The sequence below is a fragment of the Bison bison genome, unplaced genomic scaffold (genome assembly GCF_000754665.1).
Source record: "Bison bison bison isolate TAMUID 2011002044 unplaced genomic scaffold, Bison_UMD1.0 scf7180017864535, whole genome shotgun sequence".
NCBI lineage: Eukaryota > Metazoa > Chordata > Mammalia > Artiodactyla > Bovidae > Bison > Bison bison.
In genome coordinates this window covers 1,734,845-1,747,563 of record NW_011495084.1, presented here as the reverse complement: position 1 = coordinate 1,747,563, position 12,719 = coordinate 1,734,845, and the positions used below count along the sequence as shown (strand labels likewise).

Below are 12,719 nucleotides of genomic sequence, written 5' to 3'. Positions count from 1 at the left end.
AGCTTTCTTTATAGTCTGACTCTCACATCCATACATGACCACTGGAAAAACCATAGCCTTGACTAGACGGACCTTTGTTGGCAAAGTAATGTCTCTGCTTTTTAATATGCTATCTAGGTTGGTCATAACTTTCCTTCCAAGGAGTAAGTGTCTTTTAATTTCATGGCTGCAGTCCCCATCTGCAGTGATTTTGGAGCCCAGAAAAATAAAGTTAGCCATTGTTTCCCCATCTATTTCCCATGAAGTGATGGGACCAGATGCCATGATCTTTGTTTTCTGAATGTTGAGCTTTAAACCAGCCTCTTCAGTCTCCTCTTTGACTTTCATCAAGAGGCTCTTTAGTTCTTCACTTTCTGCCATAAGGGTGGTATTATCTGCATATCTGAGGTTATTGATGTTTCTCCCAGCAATCTTGATTCCAGCTTGTGCTTCCTCCAGCCCAGCATTTCTCATGATGTATCCTGCATATAAGCTAAATAAGCAGGGTGACAATATACAGCCTTGACGTACTCCTTTTCCTCTTTGGAACCAGTCTGTTGTTCCATGTCCAGTTCTAACTGTTGCTTCCTGACCTGTGGTTTCTGAAGAGGCAGGTCAGGTGGTCTGGTATTCCCATCTCTTGCAGAATTTTCCACAGTTTATTGTGATCCACACAGTCAAAGGCTTTGGCATAGTCAATAGAGCAAAAATAGATGTTTTTCTGGAACTCTCTTGGTTTTTCCATGATCCAGCGGATGTTGGCAGTTTGATCTCTGGTTCCTCTGCCTTTTCTAAAACCAGCTGGTTTTAAAAGTTCTCTGGAAGTTCACGGTTCACGTATTGCTGAAGCCTGGCTTGGAGAATTTTGAGCATTACTTTACTAGCACGTGAGATGAGTGCAATTGTGCGGTAGTTTGAGCATTTTTTTTTGCATGCCTTTCTTTGGGATTGGAATGAACACTCACCTTTCCCAGTCCTGTGGCCACTGCTGAATTTTCCAAATTTGCTGGCATATTGAATACAGCACTTTCACAACATCATCTTTCAGGATTTGAAAGAGCTCAACTGGAATTTTATCACTTCCACTAGCTTTGTTTGTAGTGATGCTTTCTAAGGCCCACTCGACTTCACATTCCAGGATGTCTGGCTCTAGGTGAGTGATCACACCATCATGATCATCTGGGTCGTGAAGATCTTTGTTGTACAGTTCTTCTGTGTATTCTTGCCACCTCTTTTTAATATCTTCTGCTTCTGTTAGGTCCCTACCATTTCTGAGCCCATCTTTGCATGAAATGTTCCCTTGGTATCTCTAACTTTCTTGAAGAGATCTGTAGTCTTTCCCATTCTATTGTTTTCCTCTTATTTATCGCTGAGGAAGGCTTTCTTACCTCTCCTTGCTATTTTTTGGAACTCTGCATTCAAATGGGTATATCTTTCCTTTTCTCCTTTGCTTTTTGCTTCCCTTCTGTAATCCAGTGGGAAAAAAATGATTTCATAGACCATAGGAATTTTCCGATTCAATTACCATTTCAAAGCACCAGCCAAGTGAAGTGAAGAAATGACAAATAATGTATTAATAAAAGTAGGTAATCCTTTTGGCACGTGCATTACAAGTGTACTACTAGGAAAGGACACAATGCACTGTGGTTGTCCAGGACAGATGCTGACTCACTGCTCTGTATGTACCCATCGCATTACCAGTACAGAATGAAATTGTTATCTAAGTCCTCTCACAGAAAATGGAACTCTTCTGCTTGAAAGTATGAGCATTCTTTTTGTAATTCATACAAGTCATTTCCTGACAAGACTTAAAATCTTATGAAAGGTCAAATCATTTTATTTGCATAACAGAATGTTCTACTGTAATAAATCATAATTATAAAGCACTAATTTTTCACAAGTATTATCTTTTGATTAAAATTATCATTACTTAAACTCAGCCTATGGATCTGACTTTTTAAGCTACATTTATATTTCTAAGAAGAAGCTTGAATTTAAATGAGTTATATAGCTCCTAGGACAATGTCTATCTCTTGTTACAGATACATATCACATAAGAGAATGTGAATTTGAGCTTTTAACTCATTTATTATGACAGAACTTCAGTTAAAAAAGTTTTCTTTCAGCCCTGTACTAGCCATCCAGAATATTTAAATACTGTACAAAGAGCTTACCAGAAGTCATTCTATGGTGTAATTCAAGAAATATCTATTAAAATACCCTAAATAAATGTTACTTTCATATATCAGCTATGTAAAATATTAGAAGTAGATACTATTGTTTCCAGGATGTAGAGAAAAGTCACACTTATTGTTTACAAAAAACAAAAGGAATTACTGCATTTTTATGTGTAAAAATAAAGCATACTCATGTATTAATGTTAGCCTTAAAACGCTGAGAAGGTGAAAAGAGAACAGCTAGAAACAGTTCAAAATATTGAGAGGAGAAAATGGTACAGCAAGGATAGGAAGTATGCAGGAGCAGAAAAATTAGCAATAGTAATGAAAGCTACCTGGGCATTTAGTAATTTCTAGGCAACACAACATTGCCTGAAGTCAGGTTGCCTGGGTCTAAAAGCTGGTGTTGTACTTCTCCAGCTCTGTAACCCTGGGCAAGCTGCTTAAAGACCCAGCTTCAGATTTCTTAGCAATGTATTAGGGATACCCATAAATAGGAAATCACATTATAGGGTTGTAGTGAAAAAATACATGAGGCTATATACAGAAAAACACTCATGAAGGGCTTGGCACATAAGTAAAAAATGTTTCATATATTTATTAATAACCTTATTCATTAATCTGTCAGAGAAGGCAATGGCACCCCACTCCAGTACTCTTGCCTGGAAAATCCCATGGATGGAGGAGCCTGGTGGGCTGCAGTCCATGGGGTCGCTAAGAGTCGGACACGACTGAAGTGACTTAGCAGCAGCAGCAGCATTAATCTGTACATCTGATTTAATCTCCCAGTTATGAAAGTGTGAAGTGAAAGTGTAGGTTGCTCAGTCGTGTCTGACTCTTTGCTGCCCCATGGACTGTAGCCCGCCAGGCTCCTCTGTCCATGGGATTCTCCAGGCAAGAATACTGGAGTGGGTTTCCATTTCCTTCTCCAGGGGATCTTTCCCAACCCAAGAATTGAACCTGAGTTTTGTGCACTGCAGGCAGATTCTTTACTGTCTGAGCCACCAGGGAAGCCCAGTTAGTTTATGAATTGGGTATTATTCCACTTCTGGAAATGAGACTTGCAGAGGTTAATTTGTTAAGTGACTAATTCAAAGTCACAAGTTCCATATGTGCCAAAATGGCCTGAAACATGCTTGTCTGGCTGCAGAGTTTACGAGCTTCACTATCACATCACTACTGCCTGTGAACATCATAAAACTTCCCCCCGTTCCTTTTGTCACAAAAAAATATATAGTGACTCATTTTTCTTCCCAAGTGAGAATACTGGAACTTTTCATCGTTAGTTCAGTAATTAAATGAGGAATGTTATGACAAAAAACAAACAAACAAACAAAAAAACCAATCAGAGTGCCTTTGCCATGGAGTTTGTTTCCTCTTGTTCAGCTTTAATGAAGCCCTGTGAGGTACATAAAGGAGTGTCTGCTGTTCAAATCACAGGACTCCTCTATAATGAAACCTTGTAATCAAAACATTGCCTGCAAGCAGTTTCCATAAACTTATATACCTAAGGAGGAGTTTTTACAAATGAATTTAAGAATTCTTGTGAATTTGGTTAATAAAAATTCTAAGGCTCAGTCCTGAATGCAAATAAAAGCAAGTTGTAAGTATATCTTTAGGATTAAAATGATGGCATGTGTCATTTTGCATTATTCCTACAGGTCATCAAGACTTCCCCAGGTGTGATTCCTCTTCCACCTTATTCGTCTTTATTTAGCAAAGCCCTGTCTGGCCCCTTCTCGCTTGTCCCGCTGCTAGCCTTTTCACTAATCTTAAGCCTTTTAGTTCATCAGTGATTCATGCCCCTAATTTAACATCCCAATAATAATATCTCTACAGTCGCAGCCACTATCAAAATGGCCAGTGTTATAAGTGCCTGTCCTATACTAACTTCAAAACACAGCCTTCAAAAGGTGCTTAAATCCTGAAGACTGTACTGATGGGTAACTCAACTTGAAGCTCCTTGCCTGTGGGGTGCAAAATACCAGTGAGTGACTGTACATCCATGGGGGTTTGATGACCTAGAGGGGACCTAGACTTTTTTGGCTAAAGTGTGAGATACACCCAAGTATTGGGCAGGCTTGTGAGAAATGCTGGGAGCCACTAGTCCTGTATCCTATACATGACATATTAGAGACAGAGGACTCAAAGTGCATCCTTTGTACTCTTACGACCCCAGGGATATTATACCAATGCATTTACTGTTTGCTGGCCCCTACTCTCACAGCTGTGAAATCATTATTGCCATTGACCACTGCCCACTATAGAAATGGTCAACTTTATTTCTTTTTTTGAGTCCTTCTACTATATCCTCCCCAGCAATGTTATTTTTCCAAAAACTATGACTTCATGGCATTTTATGAATATCAACTGAGGCCAGCATCGTTTCTGGAGGGTGCACTTTAGTGCCTGACTCATCAGAGTGAACCGGACAGACCCAGAACCACAATATCCAATAGCTAGGTAAAAATAATAATGATGTGAGGCCAGAAATTGATGATGTTACATCCATTCACCAGCAGAATGACTGAGCTACTTTGTTCTAGATCAAAGAATTCTGCTCCAGTGGTACATGACACATTACAAATCTGAACATTTCATTTCACCATAACTGAGGCTTGGATCCTTTAAACTCCATCTACTCCTGCCCAGTACTGTTTTACTAGCTACAGATAACTATCTAGGTAGCAGAATTCCGTGCGGTCAGAGTGAGCATTACAGAACAAAAGCCTACTATCGAGCTGCTATCCGCCAGGAGAGAGCCCACTGAAGGCCACTCTAAGGAGGAACCTGAAAGGCTGTCCTTATGTCACGGGTCTATGCATGCTCAGTCACGTCTGACTTCTCTGTGACCCCATGGACTGTGGCCTGCCAGGCTTTCTGTCCATGAGATTTCCCAGGCAAGAACACTGGAGTGGGTTGCTATTTCCTTCTCCAACAAATAACATTAACCCTGAAAAACTGATTGTAGATACATATGAGCCTTCCCTGTCACTACCCCTTACCACCCCAATGGCATTCCACCTGCCGAGTCCAGTCTGGCTCCCCAGTCCCTCCTTCTCTAACCTTGGTAAGATCTGGTGCTCTGCCCTTCCTTCTATATATCACATCCTCTGACACTCCTGCTGTTACCAGGGTACACACACATTAGCACCTGGGTGACTGGGGTGGTGGTGGTGATTCCAGGAGAGGAATCCGAGAACTTAACAAGCGTATTTCTCCTGCCTTCTAGAATTACTTATTGTATGCCACTGCCTTGGCTGTGAGAGACAGGAAGAAAAAGAAGAGACCATCGCTGAGAAACGTCTCGAGACCACCTGTGGCCAGTGCTGAATGGGGTACATCCGTGGCCACAAGGATGCTGTTTTGTAGTACCTGAGGACTCACTCACGTCCCTGTGCACTATGGTTCCTAATGCTTGACTTTCCCTCTTCTTTCATTCCTACTAACCCAGATGTGTCAACTTTACACTCCAGATAACCAGTTGAATATGCTGTCCTCATATCAATAATCTATACAAACCCAAGAAGCTGTGAGATGAATAATACACAGCAAACAATACAACAGAGTAATCTCTTTTTAGCACTGTATCTACAGAATGTCATTTCTCTAAGCCATATGAGCAGAAACTGGCTTTTTATACAATTAATGGTCCAGAACCAGATGAGAATTTCTAACTAAAAATGCTGGAACATTTTCTATCTTCTCTCAACCATAACTCTCACTGAAATCTATTGCACTGGTGATATATACTGTGGATCTGAACAACACAGAGTTCCACAGGCTCAGAGACTGATACACAGGACACACAAAGTCGCGAATTACTCAGAGAAATCCGAGGGAAAGAATTGCTCCCAAGGAAGTATAATTTAAAATCTTTCATTATAACCTATCAAAAAGAAGCTATTAGGCATTCAGCATTTTTATTAACTATAAAAGGTTAATATATTTACCCGTGTTGTTTTACATAAATCTTTCAAGGCAGATAATATCACCATTTTCCAAATAAGGAAACTCTGAGGGTAATAGAAATTACCACTTGAGAAAAGAGAGTCAAGATTTGAATCCAGATCTAAATCCTGCATTTGCAGGATGGTTATAAAATTTGTGCTGGTAGAGCCACTTAATTACTGAATCTGGGCCACGGGTTCCTCATCTGCAAAATGGAACTAACATTAGCAATCTAACAGGGTTTCTGAACCTCAGCACATTGATTAGGGGTTAGATAATTCCTTGCTGGAGGGGCCTGCCTACGCCCTGGAGGACAGGCAGCCGCACCTCTGACCTCTCTGCCCACGGGATGCCACGAGCTCAATCCCCACACTTAGAGGACAACCCAACCGAAAATGGCTCCAGACATTGCCAAATCCCCAGATAGTAAAATCAGTCTGTTGAGAACCACTGACCTAAATTAAGGATCGTTGTGAAGAATCCATCAGTTAACACATACTAAGGACCTCAGAGTATGTCTGGAGCAGAATATTTAATGTTAGATACGTTGATGGTGAAGGAGGCGGAGGAGAGAAAGAAGTAGCAGTAAGAAGGGGAGGAAGGGGGAGAAAGAGAAAAGGAAGAAGTATACTTGCATCTGACTGAAGGGTACTTATCCAGGCCTGACTGGGTGGATACAATTGAAAAACTCAGGAAAGCACTGATCAGACAGAAAACTTACAAAGACTGATAAGCTTCTAACTTTTAGGATTATTTCAGAAAAATTTCCTTAATCCTTTTTCATTTTTATGAAGTAAAAGTTTTACTTAGAAGACTGCATATTAAAAAACCAAATATTTTCTTAGTGTAATGTCCATACACATCAGCCTAGACTGAACACCATATTGAAACCTATGTCCAAATTTGAATAGATGGAGTCCATCACTTAAAAGAGTATTATAAATACTGCATCTTCCTTAGTCAACATAATTAACCTTGAAGTGACTTTATACTTGAGAACATTCAGTCATGGAATACATTTACTAAGGAACATTACAGCTATGATTAGCATGTTGAGATTATAAATGAAATTAAACTACAAAAATGTCTTACTTAAAGTCTTAACAGGATCAGAGTAATCAGAGTCAGTAAATTGTCCCATGATGTTTGTGGCTCTAAATTTAAATCTGTGGAAGAAGAAAAACAATTTACATATGACTTTTTTTTCCCATGTATAATTTAAACAAATAGCTGTGGAAAGAGACATTTTTGTTCAGAGAACATGAATTTACAAAGTATACACTTAGAAATCTGCCACCATCAGAACAAATAGTATCTTTATGTGAGATGAATAATTATCCTGGACACACACCTTTTCAACTTCATCAGAGTGTGATGAAAAATTTGACCAGATTCATGAATAGTCAGCAGTTAATCAGATTAAGTAGATCATCTCTCTCATAGATTTGTTCAGATGAAATTAATTAATGTCAGCACAAGCACAATGTAAATTAAACATAACTACTACACTTTAGCCACCTTTGAAAATAAGAGTAAGTCAGATTTAGAATGATCATATAAAACTTACCTTGTTCACATGTAAATAAAGAATAATGCTTATTAATTCTGAGTGTGCATAGCTATATTTTCACTTTATATGCTTCCATGACATACAACATAGAAAATGGGTACGGAAGAAAATCAACCTTAAAAATTGCTGGATAATTCTATCACCACAGAGACAACCAAAATTTACCTTATTTTAAAACATAACATCAATCTACATTAATAATCTCTGCTGTTCTCAAATTCTTATGATTTTATGGTTTATATGAAATGATTTGGTACAATTATGCAAAATCAATAATTCTTGGATATAAAACTTTGTAGTATATCATATCTGTAACTATTATTGTATGATGATTAATCTCAGGGCATAATTTAGTAACCAAGTAAGTGTTCTTAATAATAGATAATAGGCATTTGTAAAAAAAAAACGCTCTGACTTTTCTTTCTAATGTTAAGTTGCCCTAGGATGTTTATGAAGAATTTAATAATGCTTTAACTAGTAGGCAAAAGTGAAATTAGCTGTATTTTTCAAATTTAGTATTAAAATTATATTTTGGAAATTAAATTTTTAAAAAGTATAGTCATCATATAATAGTCAACTTAGTAGGAAAAAAGCCAAATTTAGCAAAGCATTTAATAGAGCTAAAATATCAACATCTGTTTTTATATTCGAGTATTATAATCTACAGAATACCAAATACTAAAGTGAATTATAAATATTTTAATACATCATCTAGATGTTTGATAATATGAAGAGCTGAAAATGATTGTTATGACTGAAGTAAAGGGAAGCCACAATTAACTGGAAGACAAGGATAGTGTTTCTAAAACTGTACATACATCAGCATGCATGGCAGAATAATGAGAAAGACAAAACATCACACATTAGTCACATAGCCCTTTACGAAAAGAATTAAATTCTCCTGAGTTCTCCAGTTTGCACAATATTCATATTGCCCTTAGTTGCTTATTTCAAACCACAATATAAGTTTGCCTGCTTTCCCTAGAACTGTACTTTTACTGAACGAAAGGACAATGCCTTGTTGATCTTTACCATGCATCAGGTCACAATACATTATGGATATCCAGTACTTACTGGAAAAAATAAAAGGAGGAGTAGATGGATGGGTTAAAAATGTCAACTAGCTGCTATCGTGATGCATAGTAAGCATAAACTATACTTACAAGTATTGCTTTTTTGGTTTCAGAGGTCCATTGCAGATTTTGTCTTCATTACCAGGAATCATACACGCATGGTCAGCACCTATGGTGTAAATTTCTTCACTGCCACTAAACTTTGCCTTTCCCTCTGTACATGGGGGGTTAGGAAAGCCTTCATTTGTAAAATATGGCCTTGGTTTATTAAAGTATGCATCATACCACTTTGTTACATTTCCATCATGCTGAGCTGTTTTCAGAAAAAAGAAGAATTATTACAAGTCATATCCAAATGTATTTTCACATTTATAAAAGGCATTTCTATAATTGCATGAGGAAAATCTGGATGCAACATCTTTTACTTTCTGAACCACCAGGGATGATTCAACTGATCTACCTGGATAAGCAGGTAACCCTATCCATCCCATCACACATGAATCCATAGACACTGTTGTGGAGAAGGACGTCTCAGAGAAAAAGCATTCTTCAGTCAAGAGTGACTCTTTCCCACCTTCAAAGAAGCTATCAAGACTGCATCCTGCCAAAATCCTACCAGCATATAGAATACATAAATATTTTAAGCACATGTCTTTTAATTTTGGTAAACTATTTAGGCATAAATTAATGATCAGTAAAATTAATGATACTATTGACAATCTACTAAGCTCAAAAGATGTGTAATAATCAAGAGTCTATCTTATATTACTAATTTTGAATGGAAATGTCTTTAGCATTCAGCAGTCCACACTCCACAATTTAACAAGATAACCTGGCATGTGATGATACCTCCTGCTTCTGCTACAAGCACTTGTACATTTTTGATTGGTCCGTGGTCATCATTGTAGTAACATATTGGCATTCTGATTGTAATCGTTGTTGAAGTCACAAGAAGTTTTCCTGTGGTATCATAAATAGGGGTTGGTTTGGTCTTTGGTCGTGCTGGAGCTGTAAACGTGAAGACGAAATATCACTACCTGTTGATTTTTTGTTCTTAACAGCAAAGAGAAAATCATTTTAAATTCTCCTTTCATGCAGGTAATTTACAGATAAAGTGATGACAAACCTAAACAACATGAAACATTTTTGTTTGGATACAGCAGATATTTGGCAATTATTACCTCCTAATGATATAATTATATATTTGAGACTTGTCTGAGATAATGGAGCCCAGGTGTGATTTTCAGACATCTGATTCCTCTTCATGTATTAAAGAAATTCAAACTATATATACATATATATATAAAATTTTCACAAATGTATTAAATCATACTATTTTAGTGTTTTTTTTTTTTTTTTCTCTTACTTCCTTTAGCTGGTTCACTAATTTCTGTTCTAGGCATACCAGGAGCCCTGTCCTCCAACCCCACAATTATCCATACCAAACAACTAGATGATATCCTCTCATTTTTCTTTATGCTCACATAATCATATAGAAATACATAAAGTCATACATAATGGATTTTTCTCACCGATACGTTTTAATGGGGCTCTGTTAAGTATTATAATTACACCACATATTGCTTTTTATTACAATGACTGTGTAAATCTTTTCAAGTCACCAAGTTCTGGATTAATTCATTCTTCTTAATAACTATATTATATGTCATGGTACAACTGCGTCACATTTATTCAATCATTCACCGAGTGATGGGAATTCACTTTTCCTTCAGTCTTTGAACATTTGCTTCACTAATCTGCCTTATATCTTAAGTCTTACTCACTGATTCTTTTATTTCTATAGAATATACTCCCAAGGGCAGGATTTCTGGAGCAAATGATATATGTACTTTTAACTTTAACACATATTTCCAGAATAATTTCTACAAGTGTCATAATTCACATTTTACCATCAATGCATACAAGTATCTTCAAAAATAATATTTGTAGAAGTTCTGCTTGTTTCATCTTAGAGCTCCACACACTAGCTGTTTGAGCATCAGTAAAGTTGCTTAATCAAACTTCAATTCCCATATTTATAAAATCTTTTTAAAAAGCCTTTTAACCACGTCATAATCTTGGCAATATCATTTCCATTTGATAAATGAGGAAAACAGCTTTATGCCACATAGCTGTGAAAGGGAAGTATCAGGACATGAACCAAATCTTTTTGACTCAATTCTTTAGCTCACTCCTCTGAGATGTCAGAGTTATGATGATATTAGATATGCAGGAAGTTTACTGGGGGAAATATTTGTGAAGAATAGGGGAGGAGGGAGCAATAGTAGGTGGCAAGATCACAATTCTGACATGTGTAAATGACGAGAAGGAAGGAAGAAAGGATGTGGCAGGAACAGCCTCCAGGTTCTAGGGAGGCCACTGGGGAGCCCCCGAGACAAGGTTTCTAGTCATAGGAATCTGTCATTGGATGGTACTGTCCAAATTGATACAATTGTTAATCCAGTGTTCCTCCATGTCATTAATAAAATTAGGCATATTACTGGAGAAAAATTCAATTTTTTAGACCCCATCACTGCTACCAGTACTCACCCATCTTCTCTAGATAACTGGTCATGAGTCTATTTGCTCTATGTAAGGTGTGGGAAGTCAGAATTAGACATCTTTACTGGAGGATGAGCAAAGTATCTGAAATGGGAAGTTTTACTAAATATAATGCATCTATTGTTACATGTTGAATATATGAGTAAGTCTGCCACTGAATAACAAATAGTATTACAGTTATATAAATTACCCAATGGTGAAAAAATAAAATTTATCAGCTTCATCTTACAGTGAATATTTCTTATCCTTATCAAAGCAAGTTTCTAGACACTGGGTTTTTCAGATTCTCTCTTAACCCTCACAACACGAGGTAGGAACTAGTATTATCTCTATTACACAAGCTTAGAGGTGTTAAGAAACTTGTCTAAGGCCAAATAAGGTAGCAAGTGGCCAACCCAGGATTCAACCTCTGCGACTCGACCCTCGACCAGCCTAAAGATGGCGTTTTAATCACTGTGCTGCCTGTAGTTACCGAAGACTGAGAGAAGATGGTTTTCATTTTAGAAAGAGGATCAGGTGGAATTCTATTGAAGCTCTCTCTCTCTCTCTCTCTTTTTTTAATCTCTCTGCAGGTTTTACACAGGTTTTTAGAGCAGTGACAAAATTGTGTGCCTGTTTTCATTCTTGAGAAGGCGCCCTGAATAACTGAGTGGCCCTAAAGTCCTTTTAATAATCTTCTGTGGGTTTTGTGGAATTTGGTGAGGGAAGGGAGTCTCTAAAGTTTTATATATTTTCTATGAAAAAAATCCCTGTCAATGATGAACTGATAGATCTACTTTATAGCCAGAATCATAAAGTTGATTATATGGTAGTTCAGTAAACACCATTTTATTAACTTAGAAGAATCTGACTTTCAAAAAAAGATCAGTCAGAGAATCTACTTAGAACTAGTCAAAGTCCAGTCATGGGCAATTTAAAGAAGTTTTCTTTTCAATAAAATTTAAAAATCATAAAATACAATTATAAAGTTTGTCTCAGCAAAATTTCAATTTAGTGGAAAAGAAATATAGCAGACAGCCTCTGTAATTAACATGGTAATTTGCCTCATGATTTAGGTATTTTAATTATAGCTTTATTAAGCATATATTACTACTTATTACTTAATGTATACTTACTATATGTATACACATCATTTAAAAGCTTACCTATCTCCATAACTCTAATACAGAATATAAATTATAATTACTTTTAAGACAATAGCATTTCATGGGAAGGCAGTTCATGTACCTTTAATATCCATGGTTATTCTCATTTGAACCTTTGGCCCTGCACCAGCACTATTGATTGCATAAACCTAAAACAAAAAAGCATCTTATTATTTTCAAATTATTGCACAGGTGTATGTATAAGCAATTATGATTATACGTCATTTAAAAATTATTCTATTTTTAAAAAACAATTCATATA

General features: G+C 36.9%; 1 protein-coding gene across 1 annotated transcript in view; it reads right to left on the bottom strand.

The window, feature by feature from the left end:
* Window positions 1-12,719, bottom strand: part of PTPRQ (protein tyrosine phosphatase, receptor type, Q) — a 232,711-nt gene that overhangs the window by 57,995 nt on the left and 161,997 nt on the right. The window contains exons 30-33 of the mRNA XM_010832015.1: window positions 12,540-12,606; window positions 9,600-9,758; window positions 8,841-9,063; window positions 7,200-7,273 (exon numbers count right to left, since the gene is read on the bottom strand). Coding sequence (XP_010830317.1) covers window positions 7,200-7,273; window positions 8,841-9,063; window positions 9,600-9,758; window positions 12,540-12,606 — 523 coding nt within the window. The remainder of the gene's footprint in view (window positions 1-7,199; window positions 7,274-8,840; window positions 9,064-9,599; window positions 9,759-12,539; window positions 12,607-12,719) is intronic.